The sequence below is a fragment of the Corvus kubaryi genome, unplaced genomic scaffold (genome assembly GCF_017639235.1).
Source record: "Corvus kubaryi isolate FWS band 111438036 unplaced genomic scaffold, C.kubaryi_AGA036_p1.0 71, whole genome shotgun sequence".
Classification (NCBI taxonomy): Eukaryota; Metazoa; Chordata; class Aves; order Passeriformes; family Corvidae; genus Corvus; species Corvus kubaryi.
Genome location: NW_024582059.1, coordinates 12,968,349 through 12,989,937, shown reverse-complemented (window position 1 = coordinate 12,989,937; position 21,589 = coordinate 12,968,349). Strand labels below are relative to the sequence as shown.

The 21,589-nt window shown below is 37.5% G+C and overlaps 1 protein-coding gene across 6 annotated transcripts in view; it reads left to right on the top strand.

Annotated features, from left to right (window-relative positions):
• CCSER1 (coiled-coil serine rich protein 1) overlaps positions 1–21,589 on the top strand; it is a 629,908-nt gene that overhangs the window by 284,392 nt on the left and 323,927 nt on the right. For 5 of the 6 annotated variants that reach the window (XM_042049676.1, XM_042049678.1, XM_042049682.1 and 2 more), the window contains exon 7: positions 15,527–15,604. The exons of the other annotated variant lie outside the window; for it this stretch is intronic. In XM_042049676.1, the coding sequence (XP_041905610.1) occupies positions 15,527–15,604 (78 nt within the window). The remainder of the gene's footprint in view (positions 1–15,526; positions 15,605–21,589) is intronic. 6 annotated transcript variants of the gene reach the window in all.

Sequence of the window (21,589 nt, the reverse complement as noted above, 5' to 3'; positions counted from 1 at the left end):
TGAAACTAAGTCTCAGTGGGCTCAGAGATAATCCCCCTGTATAGTCAGCCACATGTAATGTTGTTTATTGCCCCGATATCAATCCATCCTAACTTTACCTTGCAATGTACTTCTGAAATTAATTATGTGCTCTGCTCTGGAATCAATTACACCACTAGGGTGCCACTGTATTTGGCTTCCTGATTTTTCACCCTCTTATGAAAATGTGCTGGTAAAACGCTTTAGTTCTAAGTCCTTCTGAGTGATTCTTCATTTCAGGAGCACATCACAGTAAGCAATTCAGGCATCAGCTGAACTGATAAAGATATGATGAAGACTTTCCTATTATTTTTTGCCTACTGAAATGTATTATTTATCTTTCTTAAAATAAAATACATAAAACCTACAGAATTACTAATGAAAGTCAGATATAAAAATTGTTGTTGATGATATACCACTGACATGTTTTTCAGGAACTGTCTTATTGACACAATCCTTCAGTAAGCTGCAAAGTTTATTTTTGGTCTAACACAGTTCTTTTCATGTCAGAGAAATTACTTTTTGAAGTCTTCCCTTCCCTCCTCCAAGATTCTGTTGCTCAATGGAAATCAACTGCAACTGATGTTGCTTTTTATGGAAGCTCCCATATGTGGTGTGCAAGTGGATTTGCACAAAGCCCACACGTCAGAATGCTGACTGAAACCACTGGAGTAGAGTAAATTATTGGATACTACTGTCCCATGGTTTGTAAAGTCTTCTGTTGTCATTTAACTGGGTGAAAACCATGTAGTATGAGACTTTACCATTACTCTGCACGTATACATCATTGTAGAATTGAATAGGTAGTGAATTACACAACTTGTTGTTCCAAAGAAGTGTTTCAGCCCCTGTGTATTCACGCTTCTGAGTTTTGGATATACTAATGGCAATGCATTCTTTGTAAAGGCTATGGAGATAGATAATTATTAAAAATTAAAAACCCCCAAGTATCTCATCCTACACCAGGACTGCAGATCACTGCAGGATCACTGGAGGTGAGAAAGAGACATCTGCACATCGGTGACATTCCTGCTAACGCCGTTTTTCAAATGCAGTGATGATTCACTGTGTGAAAATGGTCTTCTGTATCCCCTGGCAACCAGAAGCAAAATGTCTCTGTTCTTGTCTGGGGGCCTTCAAAAACACATCTGAGAAGTGATTTGTTTTCACAAGACAATCATGCAACATTAGAAGCCCGCTCCCTCCCGTTCTTCATAAAGAATAAACTGAAAGTAAACTATTTGTTCTAGCTCTTGATTGAGTTGTAGGGCAAATTTTTTTTTTTGAGGGATGTGTGTTTTTTCAGATTTTTTCTGTGACTTTTTAATGCATGAAAAATAATACTGTATTTTATGCAAATTACTGTTGTATTTAATATACTCCTGAAATCTGAGATGTGACTTTTGTCATCAGAATTTCTGAGACTTCTATAGTAACAAAGTATTTTATTATTTTTTGCTAAGCATGCTGTTGAATTTTATTCTTTAGTATGCTTAGGATAAAGAAAACTGAGACTCCATATTTCACAAAACAAGTAAAAATAAGGAACATTTTCTTTAAACATAATGTATCAAAGGAGTGGTGTATCTTTGTGTAGGCAGCTGAAATTCAGCAAGTCAAATGCTTAAAAGCTTGTGTCAAAATAGGCACAAAAGACATAAGTTCTTTTTTCCAGGCTTGTTTTTCAGCAATCACACCCTTTTTCCTCACAGCATCTAGCAATTGATGCTATTTTTAGAAATTATTCTGATAATAATCACTCAGCAAACCTTAGGCTGAATTGTTAAGAATACTGTACTCTTAGCTGGAGAATTGCATGATGATGTACAAAAGGCTTTGACCTTTTCAAATCTACAGTTTCCCTATTTTGCTTTATAAATGTAAAGCATGAGGGGGAAAAAAATTGAGCTTTATCCAGAGGAGGTGCTTACGGCACAGTTAAAATTTGCATTTACAGAGCAGTGGGTTTCTTGAAGTTTCAAAATAGAGTTTAGTTATATTTCACACTGGCAATTGTGTGAAGAATTTTCTTCTGGGAAGTTAGATCAGAACAGATCATTCACTGTATTTGTTCATTTGCCAACTAACTGTGCAGTAGTAGCTCCCTGCCTGCACAGTCTGGGGGAGAAGATACTTAAGTCCTAGAGGAACTGGCTGGCTTTGGCTCACAGATTAATTTAGCCTTGCTTATACAAGTGGTGTGAGACAAAGGTTAAATTTGTGCACCTGAGGCACAGATTTAAATGAGAAGCAGCTGAAGAAAAACATGTTTCTCTTGGAAAGTATTTAAATTATCATAAGAATTGAAATTTGAATTCATTTTATACTATAAAGCATTAATCAGCTTTATTTATAAATAAATTCAAATTAGACTGCAGAAGTGATCTTCCTGCTCAAAATAGAAAGTAGAAAATAAAGTTATCAATGCTATTTTAATATTCATGCTTTTTTGCATTTTTACATTTTTTCCCTTGCATAATTTTTCCTTGTATTTTTCCATTGCTGTTGATTCCATGGACTGAACTTTATTATTCACTATTTCAGGCCCCATTTATACATGACACTCCATGTAGGCAGTACCCTTCGTCTGCTTGAAATGGCTTGTGAAACAGGAACATCAGTAACTTTTAATTTGTGACTTTTGGGTATAAGTCACTGCTGCATGAATCTGTTGAAGGCCTGTGCTCATCTTTTTGAAGATTTGGAATTCTGTGATATCCTGTGTTCAAGGGTAGAAGCAAACCCTTTAAAGGTCGTCTAGTCCAATCTCCTGCAGTGAGTTGAAGGGACATCTTCCACTAGATCAGGTTGCTCAGAGCCCCATCCAACCTGACCTTGAATGTTTCCAGGGATGGGGCACCGCCTCCTCCGTGCAGCCTGTTCCAGTAGTTCACCACCTGCACAGTAAGAAACTTCTTCTTTATATCTAAGCTAAATCAACTCTCTTTTAGTTTAAAACTATTACCCTTTGTCCTATTGCAACAGCCCCTGCTTAAGTTTGTCCCCATTTTTCTTACAGGCCCCCTTCAAGTACTGAAAGGCCACAGTAAGGTCTCCCTGGAGCCTTTTCTAGGCTAAACAAACCCACTTCTCTCAACCTTTCTGTTTTCTGTCATTTGGTCCCTCAGCCTGTATTGCCATCAGGGGTTGTCCCAGTCCAGGTGCAGCATCTGGCACTTGGCCTTCCTGAACAGCATGAGGTTCCCATGGGCCCACTTCTCGAGCTTGTCCAGGTCCCTTTGGATGGCATCCCATCCTTCCAGCATGTCAATCACACCTTAAGAGCCTAGTGGCATTTAAAAAATACTTACTAGGGACTTTTTGAAAACAAACTACTTCTGGTTTAACTTGGGGTAAACAGATGGAAATGATAGTATTAATTGTTTTTTATTTTGTGTGATTTTGTAGAAGTCCTCTGAAAAATACATACCTGCAAGTAGCTTACTTGAACATAGCATTTTTACTTCAGTTCAGGTATCTGCCTAAAACCTTTTCAAAGCATTCAGCAAGAGTCCTGTGAGAATTTTCATTTTTCCTTCAGGAAAACTGTACTTGAATGAGGAGGATTTTCTGTTGGATTTTTGCTTGCATCTATTAAAAAGCTACAACATGTCTTTATTTTTTTCACTGCATACTAACTATGACACACTCTAATTTGCAGAAAACAAGCACATGAAAAGTGATGTAAAAGTCATTTGTATTCACTGTTATCTTGTTTTTAAGAGCCATCAGTAAAAGTTGCAAATTCTCCTTTTTTAAAAAAATATGTATTAATGGGGTTTTGTTTAATATAAGGTTTTCCAGAGCTCTTGGTACTGAACTCTGTACTGAACTCTCTGCTTAGGACAAGGATTAAAACTGCTTCTGGGCAGCTGTCCATTGCTCTTTAATACAGAAACCATTTAGATTTTATACTACTGAAGAGTAATCAGAACTGAGTGAAAGAAATGGAGGCATTAGACTAGAAAAGATTGAAACCCGGCAGGAGAATTTTCATCTGATCATATGTGGGCAGCTTCCAGACCCTTTGCAATATCCCAGTGTTGCAATATGAGTACTGTATGTTAAAAAAAAAATACTGAGAAATTTTTAAAGGCCATTATCATGTGCTCCGGTTGACTTAGGGCAAAAAAGGTCTGTGGCCATTAACTGAAAGCTACAATAAAATAGATAGGCATGGGCGATATTGATTTTAGTATTTCCTCAATATTGATTTCTTCTGTTGAAAATGCAGTGTTCCACAAGTATGTTTTTGCATCTTCGGTGTATGTGCTAAAAGTTTCTTATATTTTATCTGTCTGTTTCCTGTATTCCAGTGGAAAAACCATTTGCCTCTATTCTCAGAGCAACCTCCTTTTCAAGATTCTCCTTTGTATGCAATATCTGATGCAGACATAGTAAAGTAAATTGCCCCAGCTTTAAGAGGCATGAAAAAGCAGACTGGTGAAATTTTTGTATTGAATTTATCACTCCTGAAATGTTGAAAACAGCAGTAGGGTAAAAACAGTTCCTGTTTGACAGGAATAATTGTGAGCGAGGCTTTTCAGGTCAGCTCTGCTGGTGGACATCATTTAAACCCAGGGTATTTCTGCTACCTATGATCTCTCAGAGGATTGTTTTATAAGCTTTTGGATGTCAGTTTCTTTTGGAGTTATTGAGGGTTTTAGGAACAGGGGACCAGCTTTTGCCTATAACTGGGATGGCAGCAGTGACAACCACAGGGCCTCCGTGCGGCAGCCAGGAGGTGTTAGCACCTGCCATCACCTCTGTGGTGCTGAGAAAGGAAAGATGAAACAACTCTGCCAAGGAAAGCTTCTGTTTTTACCATAACTGAGCCTAGAGAGATTCTTGTAAGCAGTGGCAGCTGCTGAGAGCTAAAATCATAGTGGTGGATGCGAGGGGAAAAGGAGCAGATAAAAGTAACTCACTGGAGCCATGCAGAGAGGTTGCCATCAGATAAGCCAGAGTGCCAACTGCTCCATGGCATAATGGGAGTATGGATAAACTCCTAGCTTGTAGCATGAGCCTAGGAGTTTGTTAACATGTCTCCTCATTTCCTTTGACTCTTGCTGATTTGTTTTTGTAGTTTTACCAAAGCTGTTTCAAGGAATACTGATTTATCACATGGTGACTGAGCCAGTACCTTAACCTTGCTTTGTGAAATTACAAAACCAGAAAAAAAGAATAAAATATATAAATACAGTAGTGGAGATGCCTGTAACAGTACTGCCAAAGAAAAAAGACAGTATTATTATTTTTAAATTGTTTTTCATTTGAAAGGCTCTTTATATTTTATTGTAGTTAAATGAATGTGAAAGGTGTGTTCAATTTTTCTCTCTAGTTTCGCTATTAATGTTGAAGGAGAGGAAGAAATTATGCTCATTTGTATTCTGGACATAATATAAACGAAAAATGAGTATTTTATTGCTAATGGCTTTATAAAATGCTATTCAGATATCTCAGCAAATTTAGTATACAATTCTATTGCAAAACATAAAAATTAAAAAAAAATTGGTCAGCTGAGGGCTCTAAAAATAACAATAATGCAATGCCTAAGTACTAGTACAGCAGCTTTTAACTCCTCTATTGCTTTGCAAATGGTAGCAGTTTTTTAAACAGTGTAGCTTGGCCTTCCCAGACTTCACAGAGCTTGAGGCTGAGAAGTTGTGTCAAAATTAAGGTTCAGTGTAGCAAAACCCTACAAAATTTTCACACATTCATTATTTGACCAGCTTTACTGTGTACATATCTTTTCAGTAGCAAACTAATTGTATGGCAGCTACATCACAGCAGCTACAGAAAGATTCCTTCAGTCAATTTTGTGTGTGGTTTTTTTATCTAAGTATATAGATAGACTATATGTATCCTATATATACTTTAGATATATTAGATATATTTTAATATGCATATTAGCCTCTATACAGACTGAAAGGGATGGATCTTGGCCAGAGGAAGGGAGAAGGATAGAGAAGGTGGGAATACTTTCAGGTTCAAATGGATGGCACAACAGGGCTAGTGCTGGTGATAGAATGGGTGCAGGAGTGGGAGAAATGGGAATAGGAGATTACTTTGCAAGTAAACTGAGAGATGAGAAAGAGCAGTCTTGAAGACAGTCTTGGGAGTGTTGGTGGATGAGAGGCTGGACATGATCCAGCAGTACACAGTCACAGCCCAGAAAGCCAAACACAACCTGGGCTGCATCCAAAGCAGTTTGGGCAGCAGGGGAGGGAGGGGATTCTGCCCCTCTGCTCTGCTCTGGTGAGACCCCACCTGCAGTGCTGCATCAGCTCTGCGGTCCCAGCACAGGAAGATCTTGATTTTCACTGGTGGGAAGAGAATTAAGGATTAAACTAGAAAAGGAAAGTAGAACAAGGAGGGGTGGGAGGACTGTGGAGAGCTCACTGCAGTTGGGGTAGTTTCTATTGAACCCTCTGACAGGGTGGGAGTTGAAGTTCCTGTTGTACCTTACCCTTAATCCTTCCCTTAAGAATGAAAGCTGATGCACAAAGGTGAAAACTCAGTGTTCCGGTTTGGCCAAATTTAGAAATATATCCTCTGAGAGAAGGCACAACCACCCCTCCCCCACCAGGTTCAGGAAAAAATAAATTTTCCTTGAAGGAAAGTGAAGGAGATAAAACTATTTATTTACCAAACACACGGGAAAAGGAAAATAAGGCTAAATAATAAAATGTCTCACTGTGGAGGAAAAACCTGGGAAAGTGTTCGAGTCCTCCCTTTGGTCTCCTCGGAGCTGGGGCTTGGGCCAGGGCCAGGCCCTCTGTGCCCGATGGAAAGTCCTCCCGATGTGCTCTGAGGTTGAAAGCAGTCCAGCAGAAAAGGGAGAAAATCCGAAATTCTAGGGAAGGAAAAGCAAAGTTCAGCTCTCAGTCTCTCTCCAGAGAAAAGGAAACTGAAACAACTGGCCAAAAGCTGACTGGAAAGCCACAAGCCGGGTGCTTCCTCGCTCCCCTGCCGCAGCTGGGGAAAAAAACCCTGCTATCTCTGTGTGACCTTGAACAAGCTGCAAACTGCTTTGAAAAAGTTTTGCTCAGTTTTTCCTTCCCCCTCTCAGGCTCAGTTTAAAGGCATAGAAAGGCACAAAGTTAATTTCTGGGCATAGAGCAGCAACATGGGATACACATCATAAAGTCACCCCAGGGCACTCAGCATACCATGTATTTACAAAATCAAGAAATTTTTGTCCTGCCTTGACTAACTCCACTTTGGAATCTGCTTCTTAAACTAAGAAGCGGGCTTAGCATTCTAGAAACGGTGGTAATCAGAATCTCTACATTTCAGAAGGTGAAATATTGCCATATATATATATATATATATATACACGCCACAGAGATGCAACTTTCAGAAGTCGTTAAAGAACATCACTATTGAAACCACTGTGAAGCAAGTAACATAGCAAAACTTTCTAATTTTTTAGCTTTTACTTCTATCAACATTATACAGAGGAAGTGCTGCAGCCAGGAAAAATGTATTTCAAATTGTAAAATGTCACTTGTTTCTTTTCTTGTAGTGTGAAAAAAACGCCCAGCCTGTCTTCCTTGATTTAGTAGCAGATACATACAGATGTTTAAAATGTTTCCTTTAAGCTGTTATTGGGTAATTCAAGACAGTTTTGAGAATGAAGCCACTGCATCTAAGTAAGTTAAAATCCCCTGTCAGGAGTGGTTCCATACTGAAATTGTAAAAACCCTTCTGAGAACTGATGAAGAAGTGAGAGTAATTGCAATCACAACATTTAGGAAGTGCAAAATAGCTTGTTAAAACCTCAGTGAAATGGATAGCAATTGAAGGCATCTAAATCTTTTTTGTGAATCACAGAAAAATAAAACATAGCCTTAGATTAAAACACTGTTGTGAAACTCTGGCAAAGTTGTCCATGATGATTACAAAGTAAAATAAGCCTAGGAAACAACTGGACAATTTAGCAGCAAATTATTAATGAAAGTCAGGTTGGCTTCATCATGTTCAGATTTAAAAAATAAGTTTTGTCAATATTATGAAACATTGTCCTCATTTAGGTGAAAGCACTGTAAGTCAGGGAAACTGTAGTCAGTTAGCTGACCACAATATTGGAGGAGATACCACCTATATCCCTATGTACTTATGGGCAAAGGGACAGTAAAGCATGTGTATTTTTTGGATATGAGTTTAGTGTATTCTAAAACGTGTACCTTAAAGAAAGATATTTCTTAATAGCAAGTACAAATAGATCTTTATCTTGAAGGAATCGTGGTTTTTGTAGACTAAAAAAAGACATTACACTGGCTGTAAGGAGATCACAAACATCTTTCAGAGCTTCATGGAGAACAGTGAATTGTGAGTATAGGAACTGTTGTGCTGAAACTAGCACCTAAATCCATGTCTGGCTTCAATGGTGGCCGTCTGTGGATACTTCAGAGGAACTTAGAAAACAGCCTGGTTTGGGGAGCTTTTTTTTCCTAACTCATCAAGATAGTTACTTCCCCATATCCAACAGCATATAAAGGTATATTCTGTATATATTTTTGTCCTCCTTAATGTAATTGTAGGTGTGTTTATTGTTTGTGTTGGTATCTGATCCTTTTAAATTTCACCTTGTATCTTGGCCACAGTATGTTATGCTATGTGATGATGCATAACGTGCATGCGTGTGTAAGGGAGGGAGAGGAGTCAATTCTGTTATCTGATATGACCCTTCTCAGTTCGATTAATTGCTTAGTTCTGTTCTAAGTGTTTTATTTGGGGGTGCAGAAAAACTGTGGATCTCTATGCAGGGCAGATGCAGAAGTTTGAGAGAGCCCAGAGGTTCTCTTCTGATAGACTCTTCTTTGAGTGGATGCAGGCATTGTCTTCCAGACTCAGATTATGAGTGTGCTGTGGAATATCAGGTAGTTACTGTGAGTGCTGTAATGCAGGCTTTGGAGAAAGAAAGTGTCTTTGTGACTAGTTAAAAAAACCACCCAACCTACTGTGTGAGACAGCCGTCATATTTGCTACAAAGCTGAAAGCAGTTTGAGGAAAAAAAATGTGTGCATTTGAACCTGAAAGATCTCCTGCAAGGAAAGAAAAGCAATTGAAATAGGCAGCCTGCAGATTAAAATCCCGGGAGAGCACTTGGTTCTCTCAATTGCCTGCTGAAAGAGCAGAAAAAGCTGATTTTATATGATATTATTAGGGAGGAATATACAATAACAAAATGTCAAGGCTGGATAGTATAGTCAATGAAGTATGAAAGAAACAATAGAAACTGAAGAGGGAGTAGAGTTTAGCTCAAGGAAATCAGTTCTCCACTGTGTTGTCAACAGAGCATTTGCATCTGTGAAAGCAACCCCCTGGTTTTCACTAGGATAAAAATATGACTGGAGTTGTGTTTAATATCATGTATCATGGTAGCAGTCCCAGCTGAGAGAGTGACAGTCATTGATGATCCCTCAGGTCTCCTCTCAAAGACATGGTAACCCCAAAGTCATTGTCCAAATCAGTTCTGAAATTCGATTCTGCTTGCAATCGAAGTGAGGGGGATTTTTAGAGATTAACCTGAGGTGAATTTGATGTTGGGAAGGTAAAAAGGGTTTTCTCCTACATATTAATGGCCCCTTCATGTAACCTCTTCGTAGCAGGAAGTTGTCTGACAAGGAAGCTTGTGTCTCTATTTATTAAGAGTTTTGTGGAGGAAAGCAGGGAGAAAAGACAGACTAGGAGGATGAGCAAGATAAACTCCAGGTGAAAATAAAGAGCAGAAAGGAAGATATATTTGCTGTTAAATAAATGAATTAGTTATGTAGTGATATATATGTCACTGTCTATTATAAAAAATCTGGTATTTCTATGCATATAAAGACTCTTTTTTTCCCCTCTGTATGTGTTCACTTGTAAGCCAGCAACCTCCAGTTCTTAATAGTTCAGCTTTCTACTTTGTTTACAAATTTCTAAATGTTTATTAAGGTGGTGTCCTTGTCCTAGCTAACAAATTATTTTTATGGTAAGGAATTTCATATTGCCAGTTTAGAAACTGAAAAACAGATAATAATACTAATTTGTGCCTTGTGCTTTGGTGTTCTTCCACTTTTGCATTTACTATAAGGAGAGGAGAGATAGCTAACTTGGAAAATTCAAATATTTGAGGAAATTAAGTTTATATTAAATATAAAACAGCATGAAAATATAGTCTGAGTCTAAACTATTTCAAACACAGTAGCACTTCAACAAACAGTGGAGTGGCTGTGTACACTTTATTTTACTTGCTGGTTATGGGCTTTATAATTGATTTAGCCTAATTAGAAGGTTAAAAGAGCATCTTGCCAGTTATTTTTCCAAGTGGAAACAAATAACAGTCAACAAATTATTCTTGATACTAACTACTCCTTGGAGGAAAAAAATTATTGTGCAAAGTATTATATTTAAGAGACATCCTGAAAACTCAGAGTCTTCTAAAATAAACAGTACTGGACATACAAATGCTGCTAAGTGACAGATCAGCATCCTACCTTCTATGAGATGAAATTTCCCACTGGCATTTCCCAGCTTCCCTGGGTGATTAGCTTTGCTTAGGTTGTAAGAGGAATCAGGACTAATCTGTATGCCTGTATACTAATTGCTGATCGAGAATCCATGGGTAATTGAACCACTGAAAACTTACTTGGCTTTCTGTACCTCACGTAGCATGAAAAGAGGTAGCAAGACACAGTAGCAGCTGTAATTTATGCTTCACTCCTGCAATGGGAGCTACAATAACTCCGGTCAAATGCAAGACCCATGCGGCCTTCTGAGCTATGTGAGCAGCAAGCTCCAGGCAAATACTGGAAAATAATACTTAAATGTCTCAGCTGTTAATTGCATGCATTAGTAATTAGTGAGAATATTTAACTGTATCTCCTAAGGAAGGAGACATGGCATGGATTTATAAATAACCACCTGAACTGTATTCATCAATATCAGAAAACACATTTTAAGGAGGTGCTCACTCCATTCTTAGTGAGAGAGATTGGAGATGTTGAGGAAAGTTACTCAAACATGATACAGGGTGGGAGGTAAAAGCTTATACTGTGTGTCTACTCTTTTTTATCTAAACTAATTTTCATTTCTCTGGCCTCAATTGTTTATCAAAAATTTATTTGCAGGAAGTATATGTATGAGCAAAACCTCTTCATGAGATTAAATAATACAGAAATTACAGATATCAGAGCACTCAAAGTGTGTAGGAGAGCACTGCACACCCTGGATGAATAACTGAGTTTCTGATTCTCTCTTTGTTTTTACCTCCCTTCATAGCTTTGAGCAAATCACTTTCCCTTCTTTTTCACTTCTATGGATAAAATGGGATAATGATATTTAAGTACAATATTTCATAAAGATGCTGTGCAGACCCATTAATAAATCCATTTGCAGGTCTTTTGATGTACCCTCAGTATATCAAAATGTCACTACTGAGCTTGCTGACTGCACTTATTTAATTTCCTAGTTTTACTCAACTTCTAGATTATAAAATGATATTTTCTGACATAACTTATGATACAACTACAGCTATCACTCTCAAAGTCAGTTCAACACTCATCCACTACCCCTTAGAAAAAGCTATAAAGTACACAGATTGTCTTTTCTTCAGTTATTATAAAGATTTATTGAATCTCGAGCTCTAACATCCACTGCAGATTTTCTCTGTCAGTATTAACTTCTTAGATCAATAAATTGCAATACTGATCTCCTGAGAAGTCATTGTCTGCCAGCTACCATTGCAGTGTTTACCCCTGTTGAAAAGCAGTTGTAGCAAATTAAATTGGCTTCTGTCAGTGAAAGGTCCTTATTTTATGGCACAATTAATGAAGGTTGATAGATAGGCCACTTCCTAAACAACATCAGATTAAAGGCAAGGGTTTGTAGCAAGAAAAATCTGAATTTATGAGGTGAATCTGCTTTCATTTAAAGAGCAGTTGCTGAAGACTGGAAGATGACTCTTGGAAAGGAAGAGTTCTTTTCAAAGGAGCGTGTTTTTAACAGTGTGCACATTCCTGTTCTTCTGCGTTGCTGGAGAACCTCTGACTACATTTGCTGATCTGCTCTTAGACACTTTACGTTGTTATGTAGGTTTGTGAAACATTCTGCTTTGAGGAAGGTAGAGACAAGTGGAATAAAACAAAACCAAGCCCGTAACTACTTTATAACAGCTCCAGAAACAGCTGCTTTCACTTTCATCTAGCTCAAATGATGGGAATTTTTCCTCAAATGGGATCCTGACCTTGGATCTCCAAAATGGACATCGAAATGGGAAAAGTTTTTTCTCTTAAACTTATTTTCTTGCTTTGCCTCATTATCAGGATCCTTATCACAGTTTTAACATTGGACTCCAAGGATAAATGGTTAGTGTGGCCTATCAGTGACTCCAAGGTACCTGTTCAATTGCACAGTAAGGATGATGTATATTGAGACTGATTCTAGAAATTAGAGTAAGACTTGAGCATTGATCTTTGTAATCATGAAAGAATTATTGATAAAATTCTAATAATGTCAGTTTTCCAGATATTAGCAGCCTGTTCCGAACTCAAAAATGGCCTAAAAGCACTGAGAGGAATGCTTGCAGGGGTTTTTTGGCATGGGCAAGATGGTGTTTTTCTAAACTGTTGTTCTGAGAAATACTTGAATTGCTTGGTATTCAGATATTTTGAAAATGTAGTTTAGGTGATTAAAGCTGTGCAAATTTTCTGCCCTCTGGTAAACTCAGAGGTTTCCAGTGACACATGGAAAAGGCTCAGTCAACAAAACCCAGCTGTGCATTTTGTGCATAAAAAATACATATTTAAATGATAGTTGCACAGCACAGTACTGCAAAATTAGATGTCCTGATTTTGCCTAATACTTACAATTAAGATACAAATTATGTTTATTTAGCATTTGCAATGACTTACAAGATATAATTGTAGCCTAATGGTATAGCATCTTCTGGTTAATTTATAACTAAAACCTATCAAGTTTATGCTGGACTTAAAGTGAGTGGCTGCTTTTATGAGAACACAATTGGTTTAGACAACATCAAATAAAAAGTCTTTGTTGAGTAAATTCCTCAGAGTGATTTTTTTTTAATATGTTTGGGTAGCTTTAGACTGCAAAGTGTGATTATGATAAACACAGCACGGAGAGTAAATTTAAGTGGGGACTGTGATGTTGTTTGAAATTCTTAGTATATCGCTTCAGGAGAGCAAGCTATCAACATCCTTCATAGCAGTGATGACTTTGTAAGGGTTTGGGTTTTTTAATAGCTCGAGAAACAACCCTCTTGGTACTGTCTCACTCAATTCTCCACTATAATAAACTGTGTTAGTGCCACTGGGCTAAATTAATTTACACAGGCACAGATACTGCTCGGCTTTCCTTAGAGAGGAAAATTACTGGAGGTGTTGGAGGGGCCACTGAGAGTATGTGTATGTGGAAAGTTCTAGCCGGACACAGCCTGGCTCTTCTGCCAGTGCTCCTGTCTGGCCAGACTCAAACTGTTTTCAGTCCAGAACCCATGTAGTCACGGTGCCCCTCCTAATACACCTCCTTCTCAACAGCCTTTTTGGTTCAGGCATGGTGCCACACCAGTGTGACATCAGACCTGGGCTGGCCCCTGTCCAGCCATCGTTGAAGAACAGATGTTTTTCTCAGGCCATCCAATGGATACAGCCTGAGAAATTTTGTGACAGCAACAGTGTCATCCTCAGGGCTGTTAAAGCCTCCTTAGATTCCAGCTATCCCTGAAAAACTTGCAGCTCTTGCTTTGCAGATTTTTGTAGTGATGCTGTTTCAATGCTTAAAGATGGGACTGCCCTCCTGCACACTTCTAATTACAAATTAGGGCATTTGATTTGGTTTGGAAAGCAGCTGCTTGATTTTTTTTTTTCCCCTCTTAGTTTTTTTTTATTTTATGTAAATTAAAAGGCAAATTGTCTTCGGCTGAGCTGCTGGCTTTTGAGGCAAAACATTCCCACAGAGGTGTCCAGTTTTGTCTGTACTCCGTGTTTAATGTAGAACAGCTAAATTTCATTTCATTTTTTAAATATTATTAGCCAGTTTTCTTCATGATCAGGTGCAGGAGTTAAAATTTTTAATGTTTCTGAATACAGTGGATTCTCCAAAGATACTGACTTTCTGACATGCTGTAATCTTGCTTTATTCCTCAACATCATCTCTGTGTTCTGTGGGTTATAAATTACCTGTGTCTCTCTTAGGATATAATTGCCATGGTCCCCTTTCTCATTTACCTGTGTATCCCTTTTATTTAGCAGGCAAATGTTGTCTTTTCTTTCAGCTGTGCTGTAGCTGATACGTATCTAATTAAACTCAAATTTTCTCAGTAGGTGTTGACTTTGAAGTCTCTGTGCCCTATTTTAGATTTGACACAGGGATTTCGTACCCAAAATTTTGTCTTTTTTCATCCCCTTCCAGTTGGCTGAGTAAAGTGCAGTGTCCATAAGGATCTTCTGATAAATGAACTGATAGAACTGACTGGGTGGAGCAGTGTGCTTCACTTGCAGAATCTGGGCTTATCGAAGGATTTAGAGTAGCTTCATAGTGGTGCAAAAGCAGGTAGCGGATTAGTCAAGTGCACAAGTTGAGCTTATTAAATCATTCTGCATTGCAGTGCTGCGTTGTGAAAAGGAATGCACTACTAGGCTATGCAAACTTGTTGATTTTTTTTATATTCTTCATTTCTGTTTTATTGGTGGTCATGGTGGATTTTTTTTAGCACTCGGGGACTTATTTCCCAAGAAGTAGCATTGTTCTAGTTTTCTCCAGAACAATTGTGATATTGTTTATATATGTTTCTAAACTCCAGATTTTGTTCTTCTCTTATTATTACCATTTTATGTTGTTAAGTGTCACACTCTTGTTTTAGTATCTGTCACATCTGTAAAAATAATGTCCATGCTAACCAACAGGTTACTGAAATACTATCTGAAGAGGGTGGGGTTCTAGGTCAATCTTTCAAGCATTTTGACTTGACAGGTCCATTGAAGTATACTGAATTATTTTCATTAATAACTTTGGTCTTCACTGTTTCTTTTCATGGATTAGTGCTTATTTGTAAGGTGTATTGACTCATGTGAACGTGATATTTTTAAGCTTTGAACCAAATACTTTCCTGCAATATATTGCTTTCCTGTTAATTTTTCCTTCTAAATATACTATTGGGCCATCCCAAAACTAATTTCAAAATTTATGTCGTAGTTTTTTTTTAAAAGAATAAATTTTTCTGTATGAACGAATATGAACAGTATGTTTGTGTACTCGTGCATGCAGTTCAGTCTTTGAATGGGGAGTTCATTCAAAAGAAAGAAAATTAAGAGTACTTACCCATTAGTGAAATACTTGAACTAATTACAAGCAAATAAAGTATAGGTTATCAGTCTAATTCGGTTAGATTTTCAGTGTTGTTTTCAAGCTCTTTCATTTCCCACCCCCTCCCCCCAAAACTGTAAAAAGTGGTCCATGGAACTTGATTGGAAATGCAAACTCCTGTGTGCTTTTCTTTCAGAGCACGGACATGAGTCCAGCTAGTAGCACAACCTCCCTCCCTGTTAGCCCCCTTCCTGAGGAGCCGTTATTTTTCAAGGTACAGTTAATTAATTTAATCATAAATATTGTCTGTTAATCTTGGCTTGTCATGTTATCTGGTGTACTGTGAAGTGCTGTTATTACTTCTTCCTTTTCTTCAAATTACTGTGGTATCAGCCGATGTTCTGTGTACCTATCATGCAGTTTGCAAGAAATACCTAGAATACAATGTTGGTTTTGAGAGGGATATTTTTCCAGTAGGCTACTGCTGTAAACTGTTATTTTTAAGACTGTGTTTTTATCCAGCATCCCATTTGGATATGTGCATTCGTGTATAAGTGTGTATCATCAACAGATATCTCTTTATTTTGTATTTCAAGTATATCTTTTAATGAAACAATGATTAGCTTCTCCAAGGATACAGGAGACATTAAAGGTCTGTCAAAGAACAGTTTTGGCTTAAGTCCAGTGTAAGCCACAGGCCTGGCATTTTAGTTAATAATAAATGTTGGGACAGTGTCCACAACTTCATGAGGTTTAAGCTGTGAGGAGTGAGTTGCTGTATGCCACTTTTCTGGCTGACGCCATGGTATCCATCCCTGGGACTCAGAATAGCCTTAGGCAGAGCCTAACTTTTGGAAGAGGTCTCCTGAGGCCACCCAGGTACTCGGAGGAGTGCTGCATCATCTAGCAAAGAGGTCACCTTGCCAGTTGTTCGCTTAGATAAGGAAGAGGGAACTTATTGACTCAACTGTGTGTCACTATAGGGACTAAATTACACTCACAGGAATAGCCCTTTTAAAATTTCCCTTTTCCAAGTAAGTTTCCACCTTCTGTGTGCATACAATCAGTTGACTGGGTTGTGTTTTAGTCACTTTGTGATGATGCTAAGTTAAAGCTGAGTAACTGGAATTAAGGAAGTTTGATGACGTAAAGTTTGTGTCTCTCCTGCACATTCTTCCAGCACAGGAAATAACAGTGTCCTTCAGACCTGGCCAGGCCCAGAAAAGAAACTCCTTTATTTTTTTTTTTTTTTCTCCCCCATATCTTCTGTGTCTGTGCAACAGTTGTACAACCAGCCAGCTGATTCCTGCGATTAGAAGGGTTGAGGATTGTGCTTGATCAGTTGTTTCATCAGTGGAGGTACAGATGGGATGTCAGTGGTCATCTATTCACTGATTCTCATTCCTGTTTTGGGATTTAACACTTTTAAGACCCATCTCTCAGTCAGATTTGGCTGAAATTGAGCAATGTTGTGCCAAGATACCAGGGTACATGTCTTTATTTCCTTGAAACACCACTGAAAGTGCACATTGAAGTCTGCTCAACATTCTAAGTCAGATTCTGTAGTTAACTCTCCCTGTGCCTGGAAAACCATTAAGATGCAACATATAAAGAGATGGACTGCTCAGCTCAGATAAAGGTATAAGAGGTAAGGAAATCTAACTTGAAATAGCATGATAAATTCTTGTGCTGAGATAATCAAACATTGCTCTGGTTGCATCAGGGCCGTTGACAAGTACACTGTAGTTCCTTTATTTTTGAAGGAAATGCTGTTCATATAACCAAAAATGGGTTTTAAATTACTTATTTGAAGTGGAATAGTTGCTCTAATAAAACAATAAAGATGTTTTTCATATTAAAAATCTAGTAGAAAATGGTAAAGGAAACTGGAAAATAGGGCAGAGAGCATTACTTAATCTTTCATTTTCAGTCAATTTTCAAAGCAGGAAACATTTTCCTTTGCATTTCAAATAAAATGGAGGTCAGACTAGGAAAAAGTTAAGTTCATTTCACAGCATTTAGTAGAAATAAAAATGATGAAAAATGTAACAGTTTCTGTTATTTCTCCTTGACACACTCCAAGAGAGAGCACTGTTGTTCCAGTTGTAATGTGAATGACTGGTTTTACAAGCCGTAACCCTCTCTGAATACTGTCAGTCAATAATATTGGCTTTTGATGATGGGATGGTGCATTTCCCTTAGCAACATGATAATAACCTTTCCCACATCCTTGCTGTAGAGATGGAGATTGAAAAAGAAATTCCATTCTGTGATTCTGAAAACACAGGTGTAGCGAAGCAGGGCCCTATAAACTGCCTCTCTTTGGGACAGTTGAAGATCTCCGAGCTAATGAGCTTTTTTATTAGACTGTGAAATGAAACCAAGTCTGTGTTCTCAATCATACCTGGTTTTATACCAAGAAAGAGAACTGTCCTTCCTTGGATTTTAACAATTTGCCTTCAAAAGAAAGTCTGCATTTCTGCATAAAGAATACAAATCCCGTCATCATATTCTTCTTGTACATCCAACTTCACCAAAGCAGGTACCTGTCATTCTTAGTCCCACAAGATATGTGCTGTATAAATATGGAGAACCTAAGCTTGTTCAAAACTGTTTTAGGATTTTGAATTTAATCTAATGAAAATTAAAAATCAGATTTCCCTGGAAGTGCTTGCAAGTTGCATCTCAGCTCAGCTACCATGCTCCCAATATATTGCACATGCTGTGACTTGTAGCAGAAAGATCCAAATCATATAAGACCCTGCTCAAGGAGTGTTTGGAGGAAGATACTTTCCAGTGCAGCAAGAGATGCTCCACTTTGAGTCCATCATATACCATTACTTTAATTGAGTCATTTTGCTTTACTTAAATTAAGACAGTACCTTTAAAAGAGTGTCACTGATACACAGCAAAAGGAGTAGAAAACAATTGAGTAAGAAATAAAGGTAGCCAGCTCCAGAGCTATTGAATCCTAAAAGCAACCATGAGAAAATGAAAAGATAAACATATTGTTAATGCCATTCAGCAATCTTTGCTCCATAAGTGTTGTAAATAGTAGATATGGTTTTGTTTGAGGAAAGAGCAGCTGTGCATAGTAGCCAGTACAGCCAATCTTCTGCGTGGCTTTAGGTTCCTTCGCCCTGTGGAGTTACCAATGCACAGATGTTCAGGACAGTCTTCCTTAGCTGTGCTCTTCAAAATCTTAGGAAAAAATCCAGTTCACCCATGTACACAGACACTTTTGCAAAACATTTCTAAAACCATCTTTGATAAAGCAATCATAGGCATTTCTTTTTAGTGAGGGTTATTTTTATGTCAAATTCCAGCTTTCAATCCTCTGCTGTTTTCTATGGCTGAAAGTATTTAGAAAAGGAAGATCTTTTCCTATATTATGGAAAAAGTTTATTTCTCCTCTCAGAAAAGAACACCATCTTTGGTGGTGGTTTTGCACTTCAACTTTTATGTAGTAGGATCTTCTTTTGAACAGAAGTTTATTCTTCTGTCAGTTTATAACATTTCTTGGAGAATTAGGTCTTTGTCTTGTGGGAAAAAGTTATGTCACTAAGTAAAAATTCCAGAACTAAGAATTTGGAAAATAACAGAACAGAATGGTATTTGTCATGCAACCTTAACTCAAGTGTTATTCTGTGTTATAATAGCAAAACTGTAGCTGGCTCAAATGTGAGTGACTTTTAATTATGCATACTTATATCCGCTCTCATTAGCTGGAATTAAAAATAATCCTGCCTTTCATTTAGAAGATAAGTGAAGGAGTGGGTATTTCTAAAAGGTCAACTTACCAAGCAATGTGTCATCCATTTTTTAGAACCTGTTCTTTTCTCCTACTCATTATGCTGTGCTTTATTATAATAGTATTTTATTACTTTTAAATTATTTTAAAATATAGTGACAGCCTTTTAAGAAGAGATCTATGCCAGCCATTTAGTACCTCAGATATCTAATATTAGCTAATTATACATTATCTGTTGTAATAAGCATCAGTCTCACTGGTTATTAGCCACAGCCAAGTTGTAAATAATAACCATAATAGTAATTTATTGTAGCAATGTTTGTGTTTCAATTCTATGATTAATCTCAACCATACTCTACTAATTGGCATTAAATGAAAGAAAAAAATTCTTCCATTATTTCCTTTCTCCTTTGAGGGAGCTGAGAATTTCCTTCAGTATTTATTATCTTACTGTGTTCTGACTTCTGTAATTAATACCCCTGATGCAAATTCCTTGCATAAGAAAACAGAAGTGCCAGGTCAAGTAGCAAAAGCTGACAGTTCTCAGTAGTGTTACCACTGCTGTAGGTCTAGTAAAGTGTAATCTATACTAAATTATGTCTACTTAGAGTTTTACCATTCATCCTGCACCTTTACAGGCTCTGGAAATGCAAATCATTGCAGTCACGAATGGGCATGACTCTGGCAGCTCATGACGTTTGTGCCTACAATTAGCAAGAGAGAAATCTTCCATTTGGTCTGTGATCACAATTTAATTTTACTGCAGATACTTGGAATAATCAATATGAAAGTCATGGTAATGACTGCTGGTTTTCCCAGGCAGCTCATCTTTGAGAGAGTGACTTTGTGTTTCTAGGTGTAGAATGGGGTCTTTTCCTCACTAACTCAGCAATGCTGACAACAAGGTGGCCCTGTACTTGAAAAAGCTTCCTAGGCTATTTGACTTCCTAGGCTTATTTACCCTCTCTACCTTAAATGTACTATTTCCAATATTTAAAGTATTTGCTGACACTTGTTTGAATAAGAAGATTTTAATGTATTGCTTATTTTCAAAACAGACTCTGAAACAATCACATAGGCATTAAGACCCCATGGCAGATACAGGTGTTCGGGTTCAGTGATCCTCTTTAGTGGGCTGGAGGCCTCATTAGCTCTTGTCCCTCTCATTCCACCCTCTAGCTGAATTTCTGCTTCTGCTGAGAAGCATCTGAAGTCTCTGAGGGTCTGGATTTTTGTTTGGTTTGGAGATGTTTTTGGTATTTTTAATAAAGTGAGTAGAGTTAAAGAAGTATGACTCACACAACCCCACCTTTACTGTTCTGCTGCCTCAATGTCCATCCTATTTTAAATCAGTCTGTCACCATTCTTCAGTGGTTTAATCGACTCCTCCCACTCTTAATTTTTATTTGCCATGTCAGTATTTCCTTTCTTTATGACTCCTCACATCTTACTGGTGTAGCATAGACTTTTAAAAGTCATGTAATCACAGCAACTTTCTGCCTTTGATGCAGGCCTTCCATTTTGTCATTTCTCAAAAAGATTTATACAGCTTATTTGTTTCACAGTCTTTACCATCATAGGATATGAGTTCTTGCAAAGCACTGAATTTATTCTGAAAGGAGGAGTGTAAAGTAGGTATTATGGGCCCTGTTACAAGAAGCTTCTGTGCATTCACTGTCTTTTCCTTTTTCCCAGTAAAACTGTGCACACTGTTCCTAAGAAAAAGGGCTCTGCCAGCAAGTCTGTCTGAATTAGAACCATATCACCTGGTTAATGAGTAAATAAAAAATTATTTTTATTGTGGGGAGTATAGGTACAACATCTGTAATTTCCCAATGTCACTGATATATTTACTAAATACTAAAATATTTAATAATATTTACTAATGACTAAAAGAATCAGGAATGAGACTGGGAACTATACATTTACTGTCTGATTTCCTTCTGCCTCTATGCCTTGGTCATAGTTTTCTTTCTTTCAAAAGTTTACATACGTGCATTTTTTAGTGTGTTCTTCTTCATTTTATTGAAGCTTTTATCATAGGTTGACCGTTAGTTCAATATTTCAAAATTACAATCCCTATTTTAGGCAAAATTGATGCTTTTAATGCTGTAAATTCAATTATTTACTCAGTGAGCCACATACAGGAAAATGATTAATGAATGTCTTATTAAAATCTCCAAAAGCAACCAGAAACACAAGCGATGCTTCAACAAGGGAATGCAGAAGGATCATCTTTGCTTTTTTTTCAGTTAACAGGGTTTCCAGCATAACTTAAAATTTTATATAATCACTACTGCAAGGGTAAATATTGGGTTCATTCAGGTTCCTTCCCTCAGGCAGACACATGCTCACACAATGAATTCTGATGCATACCTACAAAGTAAGCTTTTCCTGCTGAGTACTCTATATCCAGGATTTAAAAGTCATAAAACTTGTAGCATTATAGGTTGCTGACAAGATTTTATCACTAGGACTATGAAAAAAGATTTTCTTGAAACTCCATGG